Below are 26,056 nucleotides of genomic sequence, written 5' to 3'. Positions count from 1 at the left end.
TAGCTCCAGGCTAGTATATCAAGAATATGTTGTACATGCAGGTGCCAAATAAATGCAGCTGGCAAATCATTTAACAGGAATGATATAATAAAAAAGAGAAAGAAACGCTGTTTGTACTTTGTAAATAAAGTTGAATAGCAAAAATAAATAAACGAATTCAAAATTAATCAAAAAAAAAAAAGGTGTCTGCAAGCAGTGAGAAAATCGGGCATTGAAGAATACATTCTGATTGACAAACTCTGTCCCAGGCATATTACAAGCTTTGCACAGAGGATTTCATGTCAGAAATGCCAGCCATCACCTCACTCTACTCTGAAGCAAGAGAATTTTTGTGTCACTTCATTGTATTTAATTAATTCTCTTGTTGTTGTGATAAAATACCTGACCAAAAAAGAAAAAGTTTATTTTAGTTCATCGATTAAGGGGGAGAAATGGTGGCAGGAGCCTGAGACAGCTGGTCACATGGCATCCACGTCAGTTAGCAGAAGGGGACGAATGCTGGCACCCAGTTCACTTTCTCCCTTTTAATGAAGCCCAGATCTCCAGCCCATTGAATGGTACTGTCCACTCTGAAGGTGGGTCTTCCCTCCTCAGTTAGACCTTTCTGGAAATGCCCTCACAGAAACCCGCATTGTGATTCTAGATCCCATTAAATTGACAATAAAGATTAAGCATAATATGTATAACTTCATTAATGTCTAATGACGGTCATCTGCTACCCTTAGCCCATCAGTAATGTGCTACTAATTCTAAAGCTACACTATGGAAACCTAGTGAAAGACAATAAATAAAAGAATGAATATGTAAATAAGCACTGATGAAGCAGAAACTTTACATAAAGACATCTTGCTAAGTAGATTGGATTCCTGTTATGAATCTCCCCATGGGATGACAGAATACATGGCATGAGCAATATTCTTAGAGACTGGTGACCAGTCTACATCCTATGGAGCCTCTCTGGCTGCAGCCAGCAACATCTTCGCAAGTCATATTTCATTGCTTTTTACATAATAGCCAAGAAATGCAATTTCTTGAGAGCTGCATATTCTAACTCTCATTAGCATACATATCACACATAGATGGCCAGTTTGCAAGGATTAGACTGTAATAAGATGTATTTCAGACCATCTCAAGCACAATGGAACCAATCTTTGACATTTCAGAATATTGCAGTTTGTTGGGGTCATTTTCATAAAGATCAGCCACCATCAGGGCACTGTAGACGTCAAATGCATTAAGTGTTTCTAAGCGTCTAATGCATGCACAGTGATGTATGGCTATTATTTCTGAACTCCACGACTTGCAGGGTAGGATTACAAATGTAGAAAGTAGATTTCATAACTCTAAATGATTTGCCCAATGTGTCAAAATGAATGTATAACAAAGGTGGAATTGGACCTTGGTCATTTCGCATGTCAGCCCCTAGGTTTTTTCCATAAACTTCCATGGAGTCACCCTGTACCTACACCCCTATCACACAGGGGTCCCATCTTCCTTCTCATGTATCTGGGCTCATCATGACAGTGAGATCTACCAGGCTGTGGTAGATCTACTTGCCTACTGGCATCTAGCTCAGGGCCAGGCACACAGTAGGTACTGCACAAATGCTCCATAAATCCATGAATCTGAGTTTCTCTTTGAAAAAAAAACATAGAAAAATACCCACTGTGTTATAAGCCAAGCCATCTGTGGTGCGTGACAGTCAGTTAACTCTTAAAGCAACCCCAGGGCAGGTGTGTTGAGTACTACTTTGCAAATGAAAGACTGAAGCTTAAGGAACATTGGAAGCATTTTCCTAATTAGCTGCACAGCTTTGAGGTTCAAAAATAAAGCCAAGATCTTCCCACCTCCACACTCTGCTCCTCACCACTCCATCTTTCTCTAGGGAAGCTAGAGCCCCTTGGCCATGTCAAGTCTTGAACTCCAGGTCTCAAAGCTTAGTACCAATATCCACCAATCTACCAGCTCATTTCCTACCCTCTTTGTCTTTTTCTCAAAGAAAGTACTGAGCAGCCAAAACAAACAAACAAACTCATTAAAGTGAAAATAGTATTGGATGCAATTCTAGGGGAATGGCGAAGGCAACCTTGGTACTTCCGCTTGTGTGATAGAGCAATTAGAAAAGCAGTATGGAAATATTTTAATACTACAAGATAAAAACAAGATGCAAGATTATATATCTGTATTCTCTGTACTCTGTGATTACAACTGTGTGTTTTTTTAAAACCTGAGCAGAATTAAGAGCTCAGCAGTCAGTATGATTATGAGTGATTTTATCTCAATTTCTCCACTTACGAAATCAGCTGTAAAATCCCAAGCTGCTTATTATTTCAGGAAGTTATTAGCTCACTGGCTCCTTCTACTAGTCTTTGATATCTGCATAACTGTGGAGATTTGGTTTCCTCAAATTCTTAATGCTAAGCCGCTTAGGGTAAGCCTGGCTCCTGAGGGTCAAAGATCCCTCTGGTGAACAACGAGGGGGATTTCTGGAAATGTATTCTTCAAAGCTCATGGCACGGAGTAGCAGCCTGGGAAGTCATCTTGACGAGCTATGAAGGGGCAGCTGGCCTTGGGACAGTACGGGGAAGCTCTGGGACACCAGCACTCATTTAGCTGTGACACTTGCCCACTCAGCAAGAAGCCTGTTTCCTCATTCTTGATGCTTGGTCATTGATTTGCTCTGACATATTTCAGCAGAATGTGTGGTTTGAAACATCTGTTCTTCCCCAGAAAAAAAAAGCAATCAATCATCATGCAAAAGAATTAGATTGTGAAGATTGTGAGTGACCAAAATAGTAATGGTAAAGAGACCTCCAGGTACATACGCCTTCATAAACTAGGAAGCGTTTTCTCTCTCTCTCTCTCTCTCCCTCTCTCTCTCTCTCTCTCTCTCTCTCTCTCTCTCTCTCTCTCTCTCTCCCTCTCTCATCAACACACCTTGCAAATGCTGTGCCACTTCACAGATGCATCAGAAAACACACAAGTCAGCCTGGTTGTGAGTTTCTGGGAGGAGGGCTTCACTGAGGCACTTGGAAGCACCCCTCACCTCTACACTGCAAATAAAAGACATGGTTCTGTTGTTTGAGACCAGCCTGGCCTCCACAGTGAGCTCCACACAGAGCTACATAGGAAGACCCTGTCTCAAAACAAACAAACAAAAAAGACAAGGTTCTTTCACGAAATACCAATCACGGAGGGTACTAGGGAGGTAACTGGCTGGCCTACTCCATTTTGGCTACAGTTCATTAAGCCCTCAGGTTTTAAAAAAAACTACAAAAAGCTATCTCTAAAGAATGCTTATTTTGATGCTGGAAACATCAGTCACCCGCATATGTGGTCCAAGGTCAAGCTCGGGTTTGGAGTAGAGGCATCCCCACTGGCAACAGACCAGTGGCTTTATCCACTGTCTCCTCAGTGTTGACACCATTGTTGTCATTTCTGCACCTCCATTCTACCTCAGCAGCACCAGCACTATCATCACCAGCACCTTCTGTATCTCCATGACATTGACATCTACAATCACTATCAATCACTTCTGTCACCCTCATTCCTATCCTTCATCATACCACCTCTTCCACCTTCTCTATCACCATGTACCAGCACTGCTATCGATCCTGTCACCACTGCTGATTTCTAGGGAGAGAAGCATGAAACTAGCTGCCTATATCTGTCTATATTTCTGCCTATATTTGTAATATATACAAGTTGAGGGACCTTGCCAGACAGATAGGGACATTCTTTGGATAATTTCCAACATTATAATGCAGAGAATCCAGAAGACAAAATGTCATTTGCCCTTTTGCCCCATCTCCTGCAGGAATGAAGACCATTCTCAGCACTCAGACTGTCGGCATTCCAGAAAATGTAGACATCACTCTGAAGGTACGCACAGTCATTGTGAAGGGCCCCAGAGGAACCCTCCAGAGGGACTTCAATCACATCAGTGTAGAGCTGAGTCTCCTTGGGAAGAAGAAGGGGCTCCGGGTTGTCAAATGATAGGGTAACAGAAAGGAACTGGCCACTATCTGAACCACCTGCAGTCATGTTCAGAACATGATCAAGGGAGTCACACTGGGCTTCCACTACCAGATGAGGTCTGTGTATGCTCACTTCCCCATCAATGTTGTTATTCAAGAGAACGGGCCTTTGGTTGAAATCCGAAATTTCTTGGGTGAAAAATACATCTACAGGGTTCGGATGAGAACAAGTGTTGCTTGTTCTGTCTCTCAAGCCTAGAAGGATGAATTAATCCTTGAAGGAAATGATAATGAACTTGTTTCAAATTTAGCAGCTCTGATTCAGCAAACCACAACAGTTAAAAACAAAGACATCAGGAAGTTTTTGGATGGTATCTATGTGTCTGAAAAGGGAACAGTCCATCAGGCTGATGAGTAAGACCTAAGTTAACCAGTTCCAGAAACAAGATCCTGAATTTAAGTATGATTTGGGGTGTCTTTTTGGACAATAAAAGACTTATATTGAAAAAACAAAAACAAAAGTCATTTGCCATCACAATGAAATAAGACAAGAAGGACACATGGCGTAGTAGTAACAAAGACATCTCTACACAAGGGACCAAGGTTGGAGGTTGTTATGTTTATATACTCTCTAAATACCAAAGGTGGGTTGTAAGAAAACAGATATGACCTTTGGAAAGCCGGAAGAACACAGATGCTTTCCAATGGTCATGTTCTGCTCATGCTGTCATATTTCCCTCTAAAGACACACTGCTCACCTCCTCATGGAGCCTCCATGATTCCCTAAAGAGTCCTTGTGACTGTGGTGGCAAGAGTGGACACAAAGGTTCCAAGACATTCACTGAAAGCATTATGAATACAAAGCCATTTGATGTGGGATACTATCTTGATTGTATCTTAATTGGATCTTGATCATAACCTTGCTTTGCCAAAGGCTCTTCAACAGTTATGTGTGACCTGCTGAGGGATATGAGGTGACTAGCCTTGTCCTAGGTTGTGGGGAGCCACAGCCCCAAGATGGCGCCTGGCTGGATGCCAGGGAGACGGAGCTTAGCTGTAAACAAGCCTTATTTGGAATCGCTTAGTGGATCTGGTGTGCCTCCTCCAGCTGTGACCTATCCGGGATTGCCAGGTGGCATGAGCTAATTGGGTAATGAGCTTGCTTTTAAGGGCTTGGGGGGGGGCTAGTAGGGAGAGAAGAAGCGGATGAAGAAGCAGAGAGAGAAGCTGATGTACAAGGTTCCTGAATAAACTGCTTGAAGAAGAGTCGTGATCGTGTCCTTCTTGCTGGTCGAGATAGGCGCGACAAGTGGTGGCCGGTACAGGGAACCTCCGCGGGTGAACGGCTCAGAACTTCCTGCAGTCAGGGCAGTCGACTGGTAAGTCCCAGGTAAGTTGGGACCAAGTTAAGGTCTCCGGTGAGGAGCAATAAGGTCTCTGGTGAGGAGAAACAAAGTTCTAGGATTCGGACAAAGCAGAGGTAACCAAAAGTGAAAGTATGGGAACTACAACATCAAAACCAATTTTCATTGCTCTTCAAGAGCTGTTACGGTCTAAGGGATTGAAATTAAAGAAAAGTACTTTAGAGAGATTTATCCAAGAGGTTGATGTGGTAGCCCCCTGGTTTGCTGATCCTGGTAATTTAACCGCCAGTTGCTGGGATAAGCTTGGAAAAGATCTAAATTTTGCCTGGGCACGGGGAATGCTGAAGCCAGAGACGCGGCCTGTTTGGAAAATGGTTCGCAGCTGTCTAGAGAATCAAAGATGCTGCAAGGCTGTAGAAGAGGGGCAGGAGACGTTAGAATAGCTGAAGGAAATAAACAGATGCAAGTCATGGGGCCTGTGCTGTCAGCCCTACCCAATCATGAAGAACCTGATTTGTGGTGTGTGCAGCATAGTGTTAGGTTTGCTTTTACTTTACCTTCTATTCTCCATACCATTATATGAGTGGGTGGTTTTACCCCAGGCTATGGCCAATAGCCCCACTATGTGTCAGCTTTTTGTGTGTCATACTATTGCTCCTATTAGAGAGAAATACCCTGCTGTGAGATGTGTCCACTATATGGATGACAATTCTGTTAACCAGTAAGGAGTTGAAATTGCTGCACTTAGCATATGGAGATTGTACTGGATATCCAATCTACCCTTAATGCTCAATTGAAAGGTGGCATTATGGTTTTGAATCAACACATTGATCTAGTACAGGAACAATTGGATACTTTATGGCAATTGGCACAGTTGGGATGTGAATGGAGAATGCCCGGTTTGTGTGTAACAGCTGCTTCCTATCAGAATTATTCCTTAGCAGCAAACATGTCTAAACAACCTTCACAGTATCTTCTAGGCAACTGGTCTGGGGATTTTGACAAGCTGATGCAGGAGCTGAGACTCTCCATAGTGCATGTGAATTCCACCAGGGTTGACATCTCCGTTGCGGAAGGACTGTCTGCATGGGTCACTCAAGCCATGAATCATCTGAAAGAGTGGGCAGGAATGGGTGCCCTGGGAGGAATGCTTATCCTAGTTAGTTTCGCAGCCTTATGGTGTATCTGCAGGATGAGGGTCACACAGCAGTGAAGTAATGCCGCGATTGCACAAGCCTTCGAGGCCCTGGAGGCAGGGCAGTCACCTCAGGCTTGGCTAGCAGTACTAAAGAGCTAAGCAGTCATCCCACTCAGGCTGCGAGACGAAGTACTGCACTTGAAGTCAGCCTTCCGAGGCTTCATGAAGGGCATGTCTGATTGCATATGGGTTGGAATTGTACTACCATCTCTGAGAAAAGATACCAGACAGGTGTGGCACCAGCTCGGCTGATAACTGGGCGTGGGGTCATTACAAAGTCCCTTGATTTCAGGGATCAGACCTCTACCCTTGCCTGTTGTTATTTTTAAAATAAAAAAGGGGGAACCTTGTCGTGCCTATCTCGACCAGCAAGAAGGACACGATCACGACTCTTCTTCAAGCAGTTTATTCAGGAACCTTGTACATCAGCTTCTCTCTCTGCTTCTTCATCCGCTTCTTCTCTCCCTACTAGCCCCCCCCCAAGCCCTTAAAAGCAAGCTCATTACCCAATTAGCTCATGCCACCTGGCAATCCCGGATAGGTCACAGCTGGAGGAGGCACACCAGATCCACTAAGCGATTCCAAATAAGGCTTGTTTACAGCTAAGCTCCGTCTCCCTGGCATCCAGCCAGGCGCCATCGTGGGGCTGTGGCTCCCCACACTAGGTCATGGGAGTACACCATCAATGGAACTATGGCCAATGCCTTGAAGTAGGGTGGGAAGTATAAAATTTAGCCTAAAGATAGTTTCCTTTGTCGTTGTTGCTTATTGTTGATTATGATGTTGATTAGGACAGGGTCTCACTATATAGCCCAGGCTAGCCTATTACTCACGATTTTTCTGCCACGGCCTTGAGAGTGCTTAGAGCCTTTCTAAGTCAGCTCCCTGAAATTGAGCCAAATTCAGTAGGTGGCCCTAAGAAAGTAGTTTGTAAGAAAACCAAATAGACTGTGTCTCCTGATGGCACCTCCATGTTTATAAAAGTGGAAACTTTTAGAAAACTCTTTTAATGAACAAAACTGTAAACATCACAGCTCTCTGAATGCACAAAATTAGCATAACCTCACTATGGTAATAAAAGTAAAGCAACTTTAGGGTTTGATATTGTATGGTGATATCTTTCTTGCACAAATAAAGCCTGTCTGGGAGTCAGATAATGGAGCTTGCCACTAGCTAATCATAGAGGTCTGGAGGTCTGTACAGACAGACAGGAAGTGATGGAGTTGGGCAGAAACTGGATATAAGCAGGAGAAACAGGAAATAGCTCTCTTCTCTGAGGAGACGCTTAGGAGGTAAGGTGTGCTGTGGCTTGTTCCTTCTCTCTGATCTCTCAGCATTTCCCTCTATATCATAGTATCTAGACCAATTAAGAACTCCTTTTACAATATTGTTTTAAAGTTGGCTTCCAACAGTGTCCTCCTGAGGTCCCTCCTAATCCTTAAACTTCCATGGGGAGCATCCAAAACAAGACCTAGACCAAGCTCTGAGTTCCTTTTCTAAATTACAGAGAACTATAAAGGAAAACTCTACACATCCATTTACAGACATGTAAAATGGGAGCCTGCATGGTAGCTCATACATGTAATCTCAGCACTCACAATGCTGAGGCAAGAAGATCACTATATTCTGAAATCAGCCTGGGCTTCTTGGTGAGATCATGTCTCAAATACAAACAAAACCAAACTATGTCAATCTGAAAGAGAAACTCCTGTCTAAAATGTAATAACAGATCTTCCGTCATAAAATAAGCTTTATTTCATGCTCTCCATTTTAATTGAGATTTTATAAATGTTCAGCTATCACTAAGGTGTACTAATCCTATAGCTGGTGACTAACTCACTAAGCAATCTACAGCCACAACACCCCAAGGTGAATGCAGACCTACTCTGAGAAATAGTGAACGTATGCTGGTTCATGCCAGATGAAAGACTCGGCACACGAAACTTCCCTCATGGAATGAAGAGTGTACCACACTGTCACACTTGGCCTTCGGTTGGTGACACTGTGTTGGGAGGCTGTGGCACCTGTAGGATGTGGAAAGAAAATGGAGGAAATGGGTCACTGGAGAGCAGGCCACCCCTGATTCCTGTCCCTCAGCATGTGAGGAATTGAAGATTCAGAAGCACACACTCCCGATGCCATGGATTCATCTATCACAGTGTCTTCTTTGTCATGATGGACTATGTCCCCTCACCCTGAGAGCCAAATAAACCCCTCTTGCCTTAAGTCACTTTGTCAGGTATTTGGTCACAGCAAGGAGACCTGCAACTAATGCATGCAAGCTCTAACAGCATCCTGCCCCCACATGGAACAGTAGGTTCCCTATCCCATGCACTGAATCTAGATGCCTACCAGATATGCCCTAAGAATGAAGTTAAAGTAACAATTCTTCACAGAAGAATGGCTAATAGACCCACCTCTCAACCTTCCAGCATGGGATCATCCAGTCATGCCATGAGCTCAAGGCCCAGCCAGTACCTTCTTGGGCCCTTTCTACAGTTACAGTTACTGTGTGTAATGTAATGACACTGTAGAAAGCTCAAGTGCCCCTTTTCTGGCTATTGCTTCATGAAGTCCTTCCATGAACATTGCAGGTTTGGGGACACCTCATAGACTGACAGCAGAAGCGCTCTTGGCCCTAAGGTTATTTTTTAAATAAGCCAGAGGCCAATTCATCATTTCCCTCCATGGACTTTGGTTGCACTGTTTTTCCTATTAAACTGAGCATGGCATCCAATTAGTTCCTATGAATAGACTTTTCATGAGCAATCTGCTCCACTGGTGTTTTTGTAAGAAATTAGCTGGACACATCTGCTCACCAGAGCTTGAAAACCACAGGCTCATTCACCCTCTTAATGGCTGGTCCTTGCAACCTGTAATCTCTTCAGACTCCATTGTCTTCGGTAGAGCAGCTTTTAGAATATCTGTCACAGAATTCAAGATATTAGGGTGTACTATTGATCAACCACCATCATCATTGTTTTTAAAAATGTGAGCCACATTGATAGAGCTATCCCTTCCTGGAATGGAAAATGAAACACACCATGTTCTGCTCTGTGCTGAGCTGACAGTACAAACGCCATGGCAGCATGAACAGTTTAAATTCTTTGAATAATATCAAGGGATATAAGGTACAATAGCATGGTCAAAAAAACAATTTAGAGGATTAAATGATTTCAATAGCCTGAGATTTTCCAATTAGGATGAAATCCAATCAGAAGGAAGAAGACATGCTAGAATATTACTTTCTAGAAATAACATAGAATGAAGCTGCTTTCTTTGGGCTGAAGCACAGCAATGCAAGCAAAACAGTGACTTTCAATGTCAAAGTAATGTTAATAGAGATGACTGGACAGCAGCCAATGGTAAGAAAGACTAAGAAAGGGCCATGATTCTGCATGCTGAGAGCCTTCACAAAAGCTGGCTCTAAAATGACCACTGTAAACAGCCGAAGAAGCCAAAGAGCACAGACATCCCTGCAGAACTAGTTAAGAAATCCTCATCCAGCTCCTCAGAATGCCACGCCAATGGGAGAAATTAAACTATGTTTATGGGAATGTTTTCTGGGGGAAATGCCATAGCAAGAAAAAGTAGCTGCAAGAGACTCTGAAGGTCCTTTCTAGGACCCACTGAATTCCCTCATATGGCAAGAAGACATAGTCCATGGCCATCAGGCCCAGGGCTCATATGTCATCCCAAGAACAGAGCCAAGAGACTCCTGAGCTATAAAGACAGACCAGGACTCTTATCATGTGCCTACACCAAGGGGAACAGCCAGTGGGTGTTCTAGGACCTTAGACTGAAGATCCAGTAAACGATGCAAAGGACAGTGTGTGTTTCTCTACCTCTGCAGAGAGTACTCTAGTGTGAGAAGAAAATAAAAAATAAAGATGTGGTTTTTTTACCTCCTGGATTAAGAGACCCAGAGCTGAGTCCTAGGTCCAGCAACTACCTCACAATCTCTAGGTGATTTCTCATATCTAAGATCATCAGGTGTATTCATCTCACATAGGAGATTATTACTAGCCCATCTGTGCCACCAAATTGTCATGAAACAATGGCCCCAAAATGCCCATGAACACTTTTTAAAACCACAGGTATAAGAGTTGTAACCCGGGGGAAGAATAGAGGAGAGAGAGCAAGATGAGAGATACCATATCAGAGGGAGCCACTATAGGTCCGAGAAAAGATCTGGAACTAGGGAGATCTCCAGAGACCTACAAGGATGACACGATCTGACAGTCCGAGCAGTGGAGGAGAGGATGGCCTAGAAGCCCTTCCCCTAGAATGAGATTGATGACTACTCTCTATGCTATCCTAGAGTCCTCATCCAGTGGCTGATGGAAGCAGAGACAGACATCCACAGAAATACACTGAGCTGAAATCTGGAACCTAGTTGAAGAGAGGGAGGAATGAAGAACGAAGGGGTCTGTACCAGGTTGGAGAAACCCACAGAAACAGTTGGCCTGAAAAAGGGAAAGCATCTCGACCCCAGACACTCTTTGGGAGGCCAGTACGGGACTGATCCAGCCCCCTGATCATGGATACCAATGGGGAGGCCCCTGCACTCCGGGGAGCCTCCGGAGGTGGACTGGTGTGTGTGGGGGGGGACTTTGAGAGCCCATCCCACTTGAAGGGATGCGCTCCGTCTCTGGACACATGGGGAGGGGCCTAGGCCCAGCACAGGAAAATTTGGTGGACTTTGTGGAGCCCCTGTTGGGGGCCCTATCCTGCCTGGGGAGTGGTGGGTGGATGGGGTGGGGGGTAGGTTGGAGGTGGGGGAGATGGAATGGGGGTGAGGGGAGGGAGAGGGGACTTACATGTGAAACAAGCCTGTTCCCTAATTTGAATGAAGAAGAAGAAGAAGAAGAAGAAGAAGAAGAAGAAGAAGAAGAAGAAGAAGAAGAAGAAGAAAAGTTGTAACCCAAGAGACTATTTTAATGAGCCTGACTTTTGATTCAGATTAACTCCCCTCAGTGACATTATGGTTTTGTCTTAGGGTTACTACTACTGTGATGAAATATCATGACCAAAAGCAAGTTGGGAGGGAAAGGCTTATACTTTCATATCACTGTCCATCACTGAAGGACACAAAACTCACAGAAACAACTTAAGGTTGTATTTTGGCTCATGGCTTCTGAGGGTTTCAGCCCACGGTGGTTTGGCCCCATTTGCTTGGGCAGCATTGTGGCAATGGGAGCAGCAAGGGAGGGAAGGAGGAGCTAGGGAGAAAATATCCAGAAAGACCATTCCCTGTAGACTACTTCCTCCAGCTAGGTCCTACCCGCCCCCCAAATTCCTAAAACCCCAACAACAGCAACAAACTTAATATAATCATATCTCTGACATTTGGCACACATTCAATGTAGCCAACACCTGGAGGACCATCACATATGGAGGAATGCTCACTGGCCTTGCCCAGTGCTTTTATTTCTCGTGTTTAAATGTGTGCTCACTCCTGTCACTCCCCAGCTTTTTCAGTCCACATCAATACATACAGGCAGCACAGGTTTCCACTGGCACCTAGATGCTGAGCCACCTGGAAGTCAAAAAGCCCTTAAAGGAACAGTGGGACACATGGATAACTAAATTCTGTCACACTCATTAGCACAATGTCAGTAACAGAAAATAGGAGGTGGTGACAGGTATGCAATACAAAATTAAAGCAAAAGGCGCAGGTGTCCATGAAGCAAGGAAAACATGCATTTGGAAGACTGGGTGGGATGGGAAATCCACGCTTTCTCACTGGTAATTGTTTGCTACTCTCAACTGTTTTATTGTCTCTCAGACAGCTGGAAACAAGTGGAAGGAGGACTGCTTGAGCTAGAGTTCCAAGAATAAAATTATGTTGCTAGATAACAAGTTTCAAGTGCATTATCAGGGCAGCCCTGTTACTGGTTTAATTCTATCAAATATAAATGTTCTTTTCTACCATAATCCTGTGAGCCAAAACAAACCCATTCTCAATTAAGTTGCTTATGTCAGGTATTCAGTCACAATACTCGGAAAGGCATCTAAGTGGACAGGCGGGCACCATGTTCAGCTTCTCTATTCACTTTTCAAGATTGGTTTTTCCTTCCATACTAAAATGTGAGGACCTGAGAGAAGGCTCCATGGTTAAAAGCACTAGCTGGTCTTCCAGAGGACCCAGGTTCACTTCCCAGCACCCACATATCATCAGCTCATACACACAAGCCTGTGGAAAATGGTTCAAATCCCTCAGCAGCCCATTCTTCCACCACAGTCCTCTTCTTCCTAGTGTGCCTAAAAAAAAGAAACATGGCTCCTGGTGGCTCTAGTTGTTCTGTCCTGCTTACGTTGTATTAACAGGCATATGGTTCAGGGTGCTGAGAGACCCACAGTGAATCCAGAGAAATTGGTCCCAGCTTCCAGTAAGAAAACAAGTGCCTCTAAGAGGAAAGAGCAAGAGGAATGGCTTTCACATGGCTGACTGGGTTTACAGTTTTGAGGATCTCCTTGAAGCAAGGCTTTCTTGAATTCACCAAGAGTGCCCCTGTTTGAGGACCAGAAAAACCAGTCTCTGCCCAGTAACCTACAGGGAGCATGTGGTCACTGTGCCTAGCTGCGCAGACACTGGGTTTCTCCCACGCAGGCTGCACCCCATAAACTACATCTGAACTCCATGCAGTCAAACTTCCACTAAGCTTGAGCCATAGCTGGGGCTAAGGCAGGGCTTATCTTCCCTCTCTCTGTGGAGTTGGACCTTCTGGGGCATTTGGTGCCTCAGCAGGACTTTGCAAGCATATTTGTTGGTTCCTTGTTTTGTTGTTGTTTGGCAGTGAAGCCAAATGCCCGGGGAATTTGGGAGATGAGTTCTTTCGGAACTGCCAACTAACTGCACACGTAACTAGCCTCCAGGCCAGGCTTTTGTTGCTTCCCTGAGTCCATGTGATAAAAGAGTCACACCTTCACTCACCCTTTGGATAAGTGGACTCCCATTCTGAAGGCATCAGTGCCCTCAATCTCCCTGATCTGCCCATACTTGGGAAGTACACCTGCTCAGAACACAAAGCCAAATGGTACAAACACCTTGTTAGATCTCTCGTGCTTCCATAGCCTTTTTTCATTCATTTCCTTCTAGGTTTTCTATCTTAAAACCTCTTTCCTTTTCATTTGTATCATGAAAAAGAAATAAGAAGCAGAGACATTTATCCATAACTGCCTAACCAAACCCTATGACAAGCTCCTGTCAGCACACTATCTGCATCCGCTCATCCTCATTCCTTGGCTTCTCACGTGGCCCAGCAGGAAAGCGGAGCAGGAGCTACCACACTCTGGACAGGAGATGTGGTCTGTCTATCATGACAGATCTGGCTTGGGAAGAAATCTGGGAGCACGGCCACAGTTCCAGGATGGCAGGCCCTCTCCCATGGTTAACTGTCATGCTTGGAACCAATAGTTGGCCCCTGCATGGGCTCCCTGCAGAGTTAATGAGAATCCGAAGTGGTGATCTATAGGACAGTTTCAGAAGGAGGGACACAACTGGTTCTTAAGAGAGGATCCCACCAAACTCACTAGCCACTCTTTCCTCAACCATGCCCAGTACCAATTCTTCCCTGAAGCAGTCCAAACAGATAAGCAGAATTCACACTTGAGACCTCCTGTGGAACTCTCCGAGAAAATCCCCTGTGGTAGAAACTATAGTAAGCAAACAAACGTCAGAAAAAAGCAAAAATAAAGTGATACAAAAGATGAGAAGAAAACATCCCACCATGACCCTGAGAAAGAAGAAGAGAGCTGACAGAGAGGTGACAAGCCAATGCAAGTGGGGGTAACACAAAAGAACCAAGCATCTGACAATTACAATTCATTATGAGCAAATCTCACTTCAAAACAAACTCCCTGAGGAACTAATTTACGCTAAATGTGCTGCCAGTGAGCTGGGGAAGCCATCATTTCAAGCCACCCTTGGGCACATGGAAGTGCTTCCTGTACTCTGAGGCTGACAGTGGTGCCTGGTGCTCATCTCCCTCCAACAAGCTCCGTGCTCTGTCAAGCCTGTCAATAACAACTGATCCCAAATTACAGCACAAGCTGGCACACTGTATAAAGGTCAAGTGGAAAACTGTCCCTTCTGCCCCGTCACTGTCATCAGCTTCGAAAGGTCATTCCAACCCAATCCATTGTCATGACAGAAAATAACTTTGTTTGTCTACTGTGACATGTGAACATTCCCTTCATAGAGCCATCTTGGTTTCTCTTCACTCTCCCTAACATGGAGCCAAGCACTTTCAGTTTATTGGAAGCAGGAAGCTAGGTACGAGCAAAACTGAGCAGAAAAACAAAGCTGGGAGCTGAAAACTCTCTAAATATACTCTTAATACCGAAGCACTCTTCTAGGTCTGTGCTTGTGGCTAACACTCAGCTATCCCCTATTTTTCTTGTGGTGATATAAAACAATGCAAGGAAGGAAAGGTTTGTTCCAGGCCACAGTGCAAGGGGATACAATGTATCATGGAGGGACGGCAAGGCAGAGGAGTGTGAGGAGGCTGGTCACATTGTCTCCACAGTCAGGAAGCAGGAAGAGGTGAATACCAGTGTTCCACTCACTTTCTCCTTTTTATTTAGTTCAGAACCCAAGTCCATAGGATGGTGCCACCTACATTCTGGGTAGTTTTCTCTCCAGAGTTAAATATTTCCAAAAAGATTCCCATGGTGATTCTAAATCCAGCCAAGGTGACCAGGGAAGTAAACCATCTGTCTTAGTCAGTGTTCTCTTACTGTGAAGAGACACTATGACCATGCAACTCCTATAAAGGAAAAAATTTAGCTGGGGTGACTCACTTACAATTCAGAGGTTTAGTTGTCATGGTGGGAAGCAAGCAAGCAGACATGGTGCTGAAGAAGAAGCTGAGAGTTCTACATCCAGATCACAGTCAGCAGGAAGAGAGAAACACTGGGCCTGGCTTGAGCTTTTGAAACCTCAAAGCCCGCCCTCAGTGACACACTTCTTTTAAAAAGGCCACACCTCCTAACCCCTCTCAATTAATGTCACTCCCTGATGAAGAAGCATTCAAATCTACAAGCCTGTGGGGGCCATTCTTACTCAAACCACCACACCCTCACAATAGTACCATACACAAGCCCAGTTATAGCATGAGCTAATTCTCCAAATGACCTTGTTGCCCTGTTGACAGATGGGAAAATAAAGCCTAAGGGGCTTGAAATATCTGCACTAGTTTATACAGCCTGCTGTGATGGCAGAACCTGATTTTGTTGTCAGGTTTTTAAGTAGAATGACCTGAAAATACTGAGACCCTATGGTTATGCTGCTCACATAGTTATCTAATGTTAATAACCATAAAAATGACAATATTTGGAGCTGGGTACATGGCTCAGTTGCTAGAATGCTTACCTAGCATGCATGAAGCTCTGGGTTTGATGCTCCCAGCACCACACAAACTGAGCACAGTAAAACACAACTATAAATCTCAGCATTCAGGGGATAAAGGAAGGAATATCAGAAATCTGATGTTACCATTTACTACATAAGAGTTGAGGCCAGCCTACACTACATGAAACCCTGCCTCAAATGATAAAGACAGTAATTACTATTTGTAGTAAACTGTATTCCAAACACTTTTTCCTCAAGAGGAGACTTTGACCAGCACCATACTGGAGAGTTGAGTTAAAAAAAAAAAAAAAAAAAAAAAAAAAAAAAAAAAGGCTTTCGGGCTCAGCTCTAGCTTACAGTCTATCATGGTGGAAGTCACAGCAGTGGGGCCCCGAGAGAGCTGATCTCTTTGCATGAACAGTCAGGAAGCAGAGAGCAGTGAATGCTTGTGACTGAGCAACCCCCTTTCTCCATTTATACTGTCCAGGATCCCAGCCAGGGAATGGTACCACCCACAGTGGGCTGTACTTCCCACATCAGTTAAGGCAATCAAGACAAACCCTCACAAGCATGCTCAGAGGCCCATCTCCCACGTGATTTCTAGATTCTTTCCAAGTTGACAATTAAGCTAACGATCACAGACCTTTAGAGCTAACACATCCCCACACCAAAGACTTGGGGGACAGTGCAGCAGAAATCAAACTTCAGACTGAGTTAAATCTGACACACAGAGAGCCACTGACACACAAGAAGTGCCACCACTGAGAGCAGGTTGGCACCACACATGCTACAACTTTTCACTAGATAGACACAAGATTGAAATAAATGCCTGAACAATTCATACAAACAAAAAGCTGCCCAGTAATCCATGGCACAGAGCCAAGGCAAAGCAGTGTAGCATCATGTTTATGTAGAGGAGATGACCATCATTTTTATAATAGCTCTAAAGGAAATGGTGACATAGTTCTCTAGGGATGGCTTGTTATCCTCTCTGCCCACAAAGGCAGAGTTCACAGAATAGCAGAGACCCACAGAGAGTGGGAAGCATCCCAGGACAGAGCATTTCCACCCCACCTTAAGTGTTGTCTTGACCTGGGTCCCACTTTCATTCTGTCCCTTACCATATTTTCCCCCTGCCTGCAAAACTAAGATAATCAAGCCTGGGTATGGTACTGCACCTGTAATCCCAGCTATTTGATAGGCTGAGACAAAAGGGTCAGGAGTTCAAGACCAGCCTGGGCTACACAGTGATATGCCATCACAAACAAAGACAGGATATTTTCTAGTTTCTGTCTGTTGCTGTGATAAACACTCTAACCAAAATCAACTTAGGGAGGAAAGGATTTATTTGGCTTACACTTTCAGGTCACAGTCCCTTGTGGGGAGATGTCAGAACAGTCCCTCAAGCAAGAACCCAAGGCAGAAACCATGGGAGAATGCTGTTTGCTAGTTGGCTCACAAAGGCTCATACTCAGCTAGCTTTATTATACAGCCCAGGACCACCTGCCTAGGGAATGATGCCACCCACAGTGGGATGGATCTTCCAGTATCATTTAATCAAGACAATTCCCCACAGACATACCCATAAACTAGTCTGATCTAGGCAACTCCTCAGTTGAAGCTCTCCTGTCAGATGAGTCCAGGCTGTGTCAACTTGACAATTAAAAATTAAAACTAACTAAGACAATAATCAATGTTGGGGCTTCCTTAAGCCCAAGAAGAGTTACAATTTTATTTCCTCAGTGTCATTCCGTGTCATACAACAGAGACCAGAAAACTAACAAGAAAAACAAGACCCTGAAATCCACCCTATAGAGAAGAAAAAAACATTCACTAAGATGTTTAGAATATTCAAACTTCAAATACTTCACTGTAATTTGCATGCTTTACGATATAGCTCACTTTACCTCATTTACAATTTTATTTTTGCATCTTGAAAGAAATCAGATTATGTACAATGAGCTTCTTATTGCCACATATAAAGTAAGATGTCAAATTATCCTGTCTTGCCTTCTGCTTGTTCCTGATGCTAACTGCCAGCTGAGGTTATTCAGAAGTCTCAGTTTCCAGGGCTGTCTTCCATGGGCCATAAGAAGAAAGGGACTCAATCCTTCCAAGCACTGAGCTGTGAGCACCATCACATTAACGCCTCCTACACCAGGGAACAGGTTTATTGCCCCTGTTTCATCCTGGAGCAAACAGGTGCCCAAGAGCAGACAGCAGGGCAAACAGAAGCTGCCACACTGACACACTGTCTCCTCACCCATCCCAGGACTACACTAGCCAAACAATCCCCAACCAAAGAGACAGAGGGAGATGCTAAATATCTCACAATTCATTTTCACAATACCTCGACTGAAAACCGTACAGAAAATGAAAACAAATGTATAAATGCATTATCAACTAATGTTTCACAGATCATGAAGGTGTTTTTAAGTATCTCAGGTTTTGAATAAGTTAATTGTTTCTGTCACTTTGTGCAAAAGTAGAAGAGTTAGAACAGTGGAAGCTATCAATCAGTAAATTCAATCCCAGGTTGTCATCCAATCACTCTTTATTATAATATGCATAATACCCAGCTAATGGATGGAGTTTTCCAGTGCCCTGCATACAAACCCTCTTTACGCTGCCATGATTAGACATTGATCAAGGGTTACTTTGTGTATTAGTTAGTTGCTGTGACAGAAAGAACTTAGGGAGGAGAGGGTTGCTTGGGCTCATAGTTCAGAGGGGAGAATCCATCATGGCAGGGAAGGCATGGAAGTGGGGATGACTCTCTCTGCAACAGGGAAGCACGAGGCTACTGGTCACAATACTTTATCAGACAGGAAGATGCCAAGAACAGAAATGAGGACCAGGCTACAACCCTCACAACCTGTCCCTCCAGTGAGGCTCCACCCAGTAAAAATTCACAACCTCCCCAAAATAGTGTCACCAGCTGAGACCCAATGTTATACACACAAACCTCTGAGGACATCAGATGTTGCTTCCTGGGAAAGAGTAGGACAAAAGTCTTTGGGAAATTGGGAACCAGAGGCAGCTTGAGACAGATATGTGTGAGTGGGTTTGGGAGATATAGGTCTATATCTAAGTCACACTACTTTATATAATCCAGCGAAGGACTTGGAAGTATAGTCTAGTATGGATGCATCCTGGGATGGCCCCACTGTTCAGTCACCATACGATACATTAGCACAAGCCCAGTGGCACAGCCTGCCACACCCTTACCTCCACAGTATATTTTGCCACACCCCTCGGCTCCTCTATGTGTGTAGCCTGCAACAGCCCTTGGCTTTACTGTTTAGTTTGCTACACCCTCAGCTCCATGGTGCACACTCCATGGTGTAATCTGCTGTGTTCCTCAGCCCATGTTGACGCCTGCATAGCCCTTCTGGCTCCACAGTGGGGCCTTGAATTCTCCTCTGCTCCATGCTGCAGCCTGCCACATCCCTCAGCTCCAAGGTGCACACCTGAACAGCACACCACTATGCTAAACACTGTAGGCAACTTGATAAAAAAAAAATATGCAACCAACTGTAATACAACACAAGCATTTGCACAGCTAAATATATCTAAACATAGAAATAGTACTATATCCCAGCACTTGGGAGGCAGAGGCAGGCCTCTGCCTCGAACTCTGTGAGTTCGAGTCCAGCCTGGTCTACAAGAGCTAGTTCCAGGACAGCCTCCAAAGCCACAGGGAAACCCTGTCTCAAAAAAAAAGAAATAGTACTATAAAACCTCAACATTCAGGTGTTTTGGGGGGGGTGGAGAAACTGATCAGCAATTAAGAACATTTACTGCTCTTGCAGAGGACCCAAGTTCAGTTCCCAGCAAACCTCTGGCCTCCATAAACTTACACACACACACACACACACACACACACACACACACACACACACACACGGGGTGGGGGGTGGATTAAGATGCTAAGGTTTTTTTCTTCTTCCTTTTCACAGCCTCTCCTTGCTCATTTGGGGAGCAAAGGGACAGACATGGTTACAGTAGGCATAGGGCAGGGGCTGACAGAGTATATTGTGGGGATAAGTCAATATAGAACAACATGGAAGATCCTGGTGGGCAATCTTTTCCTCGCTCTCAGCCATGTCCTAGAGTTCTACTCTACACCCCCAGTCTCCCAAGGACTCATTTTCACCCCTCTGCCCCCACAGTCATAGGGCAAGCATTAATGTAATGAAGCTGAAGTGTCTTTTGGAAAAAGACCCTAAACAAACATCGGAAGTATTATTCTTTTTCCCCCAGGCCTTCCCAGCTGCTGGCAAAGATGAAAGAAATATGAACTTGGTTTTCCTGGCAAGGGAAAGATGGAATCAGAGTCCTTAGGGGGCTTCCCAGGAGGCATCACGGAGTAAACTTGCTGTGATTTTGATTAGATAAAACATGGAACTATTCTATTCTGTGCCAACCACATCTTTCTCTTGAGCACACAGTGAAAGTCAAAAAAGAAACAGAAATAGAAACCAGGGGACATATGGCTGTCCTGTAGCTTCCCCATGAGTGCACAGGCACACACACAATCATTGCACACCCCTCCCTGAGAAAAAGAACAAGTATGCTGTTGTCTATACACAAAAAGAAACAAAGTTCATACAGGACATGTGAACAAATCTTGACAATTCTTCCAATGTTTTTAGGAACCCTGGAGATAGTAGGTAAGAAATAAAGTTCTATTCCTGGGTCTTTTGGCAAATCTCATTACCATAAGTACTCTTCAATGTCAGCTGAGGTCCCATTGACACAGAATCTCATCAATCTATGAGTATCCACAGATCCCTTATTAGTTATTTTTCTTGCTACTCTGCTCTTCGAACAGAAGCAACTTAAGGAAGGAAGAGTTTATTCGAGGGATTTCAGTTCATCATGGTAGTGGTGGTGGTAGCTCACGGTGGCAGGAGCATATGGTAAACAGTCACAAGGAGAGGGTCTTTGAAGGGTACACCCACCTTGGGATTTTGTCTGCATTCTCTACCTTCTGGTCAGCCATGGTGCAAGATTCTCTACCATATGCTCCTGCCACCACCACCACCGTGATGAACTCTAGGGCAACATAAAAAATAGATGCTCGGTCATGAGTAGTAGCCCATAGTACTTTCCTCTCCCTGACTCTAGCTGTTGATAGTGTGGGTGCCAAAACATCTTAATCCTTCATGAAGTGTTTACTGAATGTCCAGTGACCAGAACACATCACAAAGACACTCTTAACATGCAAGCTCTCACCATACAAGCCAGATGCACAAGCCTGCGTCTTGGACAGATGAGAGTGGTGTGTGACCAATGAACCTGTCCCTTCTATACACTCCAAGGTCTCAGAAAGTTGCCCCCTCAAGACTCCCAGCCACTGCCCTGGGGCCTGCCCCTCCGTGGAAGAAATCCTATAGCCACAACTCTTCCAACCTCACCCTGAGTCTTCTAGAAGCTGGAGAAAAAAACACAGTGCAAGGTCCACCCCAGAAACTCTGAGTGAATAGCCACAGGCACACAAGGAGAACACCAGGAAGGGCACTGAAGGAGGATGCCCTTTCTTTCTGACTTCTCTGGCAAGAGCATCATAATTTCATTCCCAGCGTGTGGCAGGGATATTGAGAGGAGGGGAAAGAAGTGAGGTCTTGGCTCCAGACATCCATGGGACTGAGGATCTTTAAGTTATTCTAAGCCCTCTCTCTTCCCCCACACATTGCAGAGTTCTTAAGGCACCTTCCACCCCCGAAAGTTCCCCTTCTCCCTCCACCTGTGCCCGATCAACACCCCTCTTTCTGGTCAACTCTCACTGGCCTCTGGCCAGCTCCACTCTCTCCTGACCCCGTGTTATAACTTGTCCTTCTTCTCTTGGATATTTTTGACCATGAGGGGTGTTTTGGGCACTGCCTGACATCTCTTGAGTGCAACTCATTTCTACATCTCGTCCTGGAGAGCATGAAGTCAGAAAACCCCATGAAGATGCCATCACCAGCATCCCAGGGACAGAATCAGCACCTTCTTTTCTCCCCTGCTGCCCCCATGTGGGCCCATTTGGTATAGTTGATGGGGCCATAAGTCATGGGCAGGCAGGTGATGAATTAGTATGCTTCCTACAGAGCAGATCCTCCACCTGTTCTGGCCAGTCAATAAAGTTCAACCTACCACCAAGTGGTTGATGCTCCAAAGTGCTTTTGAAATCCACAGACCAACAGGGTGGCAGGCTAGGCAGCTGTCCCAAAGCAAAGACTCTCAGAGGAGTCAACCACACACTCCTGGGGTGGAGAAGGCAGATGTCAAGGAGAAAGACAAAACTGTCTACAAACAGATTCAAACTCACCTTTATCATAATCGCCATCCTCAACCGCTTTTTCTTGAAGTTTCTGAAGCTTTAAACTTAAGGAAGTGACCTGTGTTGAAGGGGAAACATGAGAAACAAATTACATGCAAGAAATTACATATAAGAGACAGATTACAAATAAATTCCAGTAAGTTCGTTTTGTGAAATCTAGAGCACCTAAAAACTATTTCAAGGATGGGCTGTCAAGATGGCTCCAGGGTGAAGGCCCTTACTGCCAAGCCTGAGAACCTGAGTTGGGTCCCTAAGGCACACACAGTGGTAAAGGAGACCTGACTTCCACAAGTGTTCTCTGACCTCTACAAAAGTACCATGACACACACATGCACATAAATAGAAATTGTAGTAAAAACTATAAGTCCTGAAAAGCATTACCATTTTTAAAAGGGAAACTATTTTTAAAGTAAACTTTTATTTAAACTATTTTTAAAAAATACACACACACACAAATATACAGTTTTCCAATGTCAAATGCGTGTTTCTTTAAAAAAAAAAAAAAAAAGTTCCTTGAACAAAAAAGCCTAATTTAGCATGAAATCCCCAGAAAGATTTAGAATGCCACAAATACCACAATGCTATGTCATTATCAGCATGAAGAGCTTTGTGGAGAGAAGGAACACAGACGCAGGCCAAATGACCTCTGCTCTGACCCTCAGAGCATAGCCATCAGGTAAACATGGGGACTAAAAGAGTAGCCAAGAGGAGGCGGGCATGGACCACAGCTGTCTCCAAGCTAGCCAGCCCAGGATGGGGGGCAGCCCTGCTTGAAGGGTCCACGCGGAAGGTTCTGTCTTGGGCTGGACTTGTAGCTCAGGTAGTATGCACCTAGCATGCACAAGGACCTAATTCTATCCCCAGCACAGGAAGCATAGAACGGGGAGAAGAAAGGAAGGAAAAGAAAGTGGAGAGCCACCAGCAGCCATGCCTGCCTTCCTTTGCAGAACAACTTCTAAACACTGAAGCTGGGTGCTGGGGAGATGGATGGATCAGTAAAGTTCTTGCCTTGAAAGTATAAGGACCTGAGTTCAATGCTCAGAACTCACACACACACACACACACACACACAGTGACCCATGCTTGTGATCCCAGCTCTCTCTGGGGAAGAAGGCAGGAGAATCTCTGAGGTTCACTGGCCTAAATAGTGCACTCCACAACAGTGACAGGAAGTTAAGTTGATACTCAAAGTTGTTTTCCAGCCTATACACACACACACACACACACACACACACACACACACACACACACTCACTCACTCACACCAAAATAAAACCATCTCTTTGTAGGACGATCCGCACAGCCCAGGAGGAAGTGAAGCAAAGCAGGGGAGGGTGGGGCCCACTTTCATTCTTTCCAAACTTCAGCTGATCAGCCCCCTTACCCTCCCAGTGTCTTATTTTATCACATTTATTTACTGCATGGCCAAGGGAGATGGCAATTTACAGGAGTCAGCTCTCCCCTTCCACCATGTGGGTCCTGGGAATCAAACTCAGGTTACAGGCTTTGCAGCAAGTGCCTTTTCCCACCGAGCCATCTTCCCAGTCCCCAGTGTCCTATTTCAAAAGCAGAGTTATGCTGAACAACCAGCACTGCAGGTCAAAGGTTGTGGAGAAGTGTGGGCCCCATCAGTGAGTACATGCTAGCACCTAAGCCACACAGACGGAAAGCAGAGAGCATAGCACCCATGTTCAGATGCAGAGGAGACAGAAGTGCTGCCACATCTTTTCAGTCAGCCACCCCAGGAGGCACTGCAGCTTCCAGGAACAGCGCTCAGTCGGCTGCCCACTCCCTGCCTCCACCCAGCACTGAGTTGGAGTAACAGTCTCCTGAAGGACACACACCTCCAGCTGCCTGCGGTTGCTCAATAGATAGTCCTGTAGCACCGGCTCCCATTTGCTGATCAAAGCATCCCATCCACAGGTATCCGCCCCGCTGCTGCCCTGGTCGCCCCACCCACTGGCTGAAGACAGATCCTGGGAAGAGAAGCCAGTGTCCGAGGAGGAGGCCATGTCACATTCCAGCTTGCTATTGCTCCCTGTCACCTGATCCAAGTCCACCAAACCTGGAGTGGCTTGAAGACTGAAGGTCCAGAGATGTCGAGGGTCCTCATGGGGCCTGTCTGAACTGGATGCTCCAGCTGCCATCTCTTGGGGGCTCTGATGAAGGGATTCGACCTCTCGGGATGGTAGGCAACCTTCTGCTTCCCCACGTTCTCCAGCAGCACCAAGGGAGAGTCGGATGAAGCTAAAGCTGGAAGTAAAGGTGTCTTGGGAGCCAGGAAGAACTGGGATGTCAGCAAGGCCATTCAACTCTAGTGATGGCAGAGGCTTCACAGTCTTCAGGCCCCTTGAGCCCTCACTCAAGGCTACATCAAGGCTAGGGGCCAGGGACTTGGAGCTGTCAGGAGATAAAAAGTCTTGTCTACATCCACTGTCCCCAGGCCTACATGGCCTGGTCAGCCTCTCAAGTAGTTTGTTGCCATTTCTGGAATGAACCCCAAAGCGCACTGGTGTTTCTCTCATAGAGCTCTGATCTGGGTGCAAGTGGCCCACAGAGGCCACAGCAGGGGCAAGCAAGCTCTTGAGCAAAGGGCTGCCCACCACCTGACAGCGGCCGCTGGGGCTGAGGCCACACTGCCCAGTCTTAGTCTGTGAGTAGTAGGACTCCTGGCCTGCCAGTCGTGCCGAGGTCTGGCATGGCATGCCCGCTGCTGGAGAGAGGAACCCGATCCCCGGACCGGCTGTGCTTCTCATGTAGCCTGGTCTCCGTGTCAGCCTCTGCCTCTGAGGGGCTGCTCCAGGCGGTGAGCCGTGCCCACTGTCTGAGAACAAGAGAAAACAATACATGTTACTGACTTAGTAGGAACTGCATGTGGCAGATATGCTAAACATACAAGTCATCTGTGAGTACACCTGTCAAAGGCACAGCATGAAAACTCTTACGACCCCTAGCCAGGCATGGTGGAACATACCCATAAAACCAGTACTTGGGACATGAGGGTAGAAAGACCAGGAGTTCAAGGTCATCCTCAGAAACACAGGGAGTTCAAAGCTAGCCTGAGCCACATGATACCCTGTCTTTAAAAATTAAAAGAAAGAAAGTTGGTGTCCCTCTGCTGATGCCCAGGTCAGCACAGCATCCCAGCCCTTGGTTGGCAAAGAAGCAGGCCCTGCTGTATGTCTAACAACATGTCAGTACAGATCTTGGGGCACAGCCTTAGTAGTTCCCCAGCAACTGTCATAGAGCCAATGATGTATCACTTGTCCATCCAGAAGAGGGCTTGGGAAGCGAGCAACCTGATACCAAAATATCAGCGTGTGACTCATTCCAGTCACTACTGAAAGACACTTGGATTTTCATTATCCAACTATCCATGACATTACTTTCCCAATGCATTCCTGAGGCCTTATGGCTGACTGTGGTACAAAGGCCGTCCATCCTTCCATCTCATACACTAAACCTGTATGAGTCCTCACCTAGCTATCCTGGAGAAATAGGAACAGTGACAACTGCTGCCACCTCACTGTCTGGTCCAAACCTGACTATACCACCTGATGACTGTGTGACCTTCTACAAGCTATTCAACTTCTCTGTGCCTCAGTTTCCTCCTCAGTAAAGGGGGTATAGAAGGACTCCTTGTAAAAGTTCTTGTAAGCATCAGTATAAACAGTTTAGAACAGGGCCTGAAACATATAAATATGATAAAAATGTTAGTTACAGGACTGGGGAGATGGCTTAGCAGGTAAAGTATTCACTGTGCAAGCATGAGAACCTGAATCTCCAGAACCTTCAATCTCCAGAACCCAGGTTAAAAAAAAAATGCCAGGCATG

The 26,056-nt window shown here is 45.3% G+C and overlaps 1 protein-coding gene and 1 pseudogene across 1 annotated transcript in view; one reads left to right on the top strand and one right to left on the bottom strand.

The window, feature by feature from the left end:
- Disc1 (DISC1 scaffold protein) overlaps positions 1-25,071 on the bottom strand; it is a 173,269-nt gene extending 148,198 nt beyond the window's left edge. Inside the window, exons 1-2 of the mRNA XM_035441703.1 lie at positions 24,067-25,071; positions 22,211-22,280 (exon numbers count right to left, since the gene is read on the bottom strand). Coding sequence (XP_035297594.1) covers positions 22,211-22,280; positions 24,067-25,071 — 1,075 coding nt within the window. The remainder of the gene's footprint in view (positions 1-22,210; positions 22,281-24,066) is intronic.
- LOC100763922 lies at positions 3,820-4,424 on the top strand (annotated as a pseudogene).
- Positions 25,072-26,056: the final 985 nt, after the last annotated feature.

The sequence above is a fragment of the Cricetulus griseus genome, chromosome 3 (assembly GCF_003668045.3).
Source record: "Cricetulus griseus strain 17A/GY chromosome 3, alternate assembly CriGri-PICRH-1.0, whole genome shotgun sequence".
NCBI lineage: Eukaryota > Metazoa > Chordata > Mammalia > Rodentia > Cricetidae > Cricetulus > Cricetulus griseus.
This window is presented reverse-complemented; position numbering and strand designations above follow the sequence as displayed.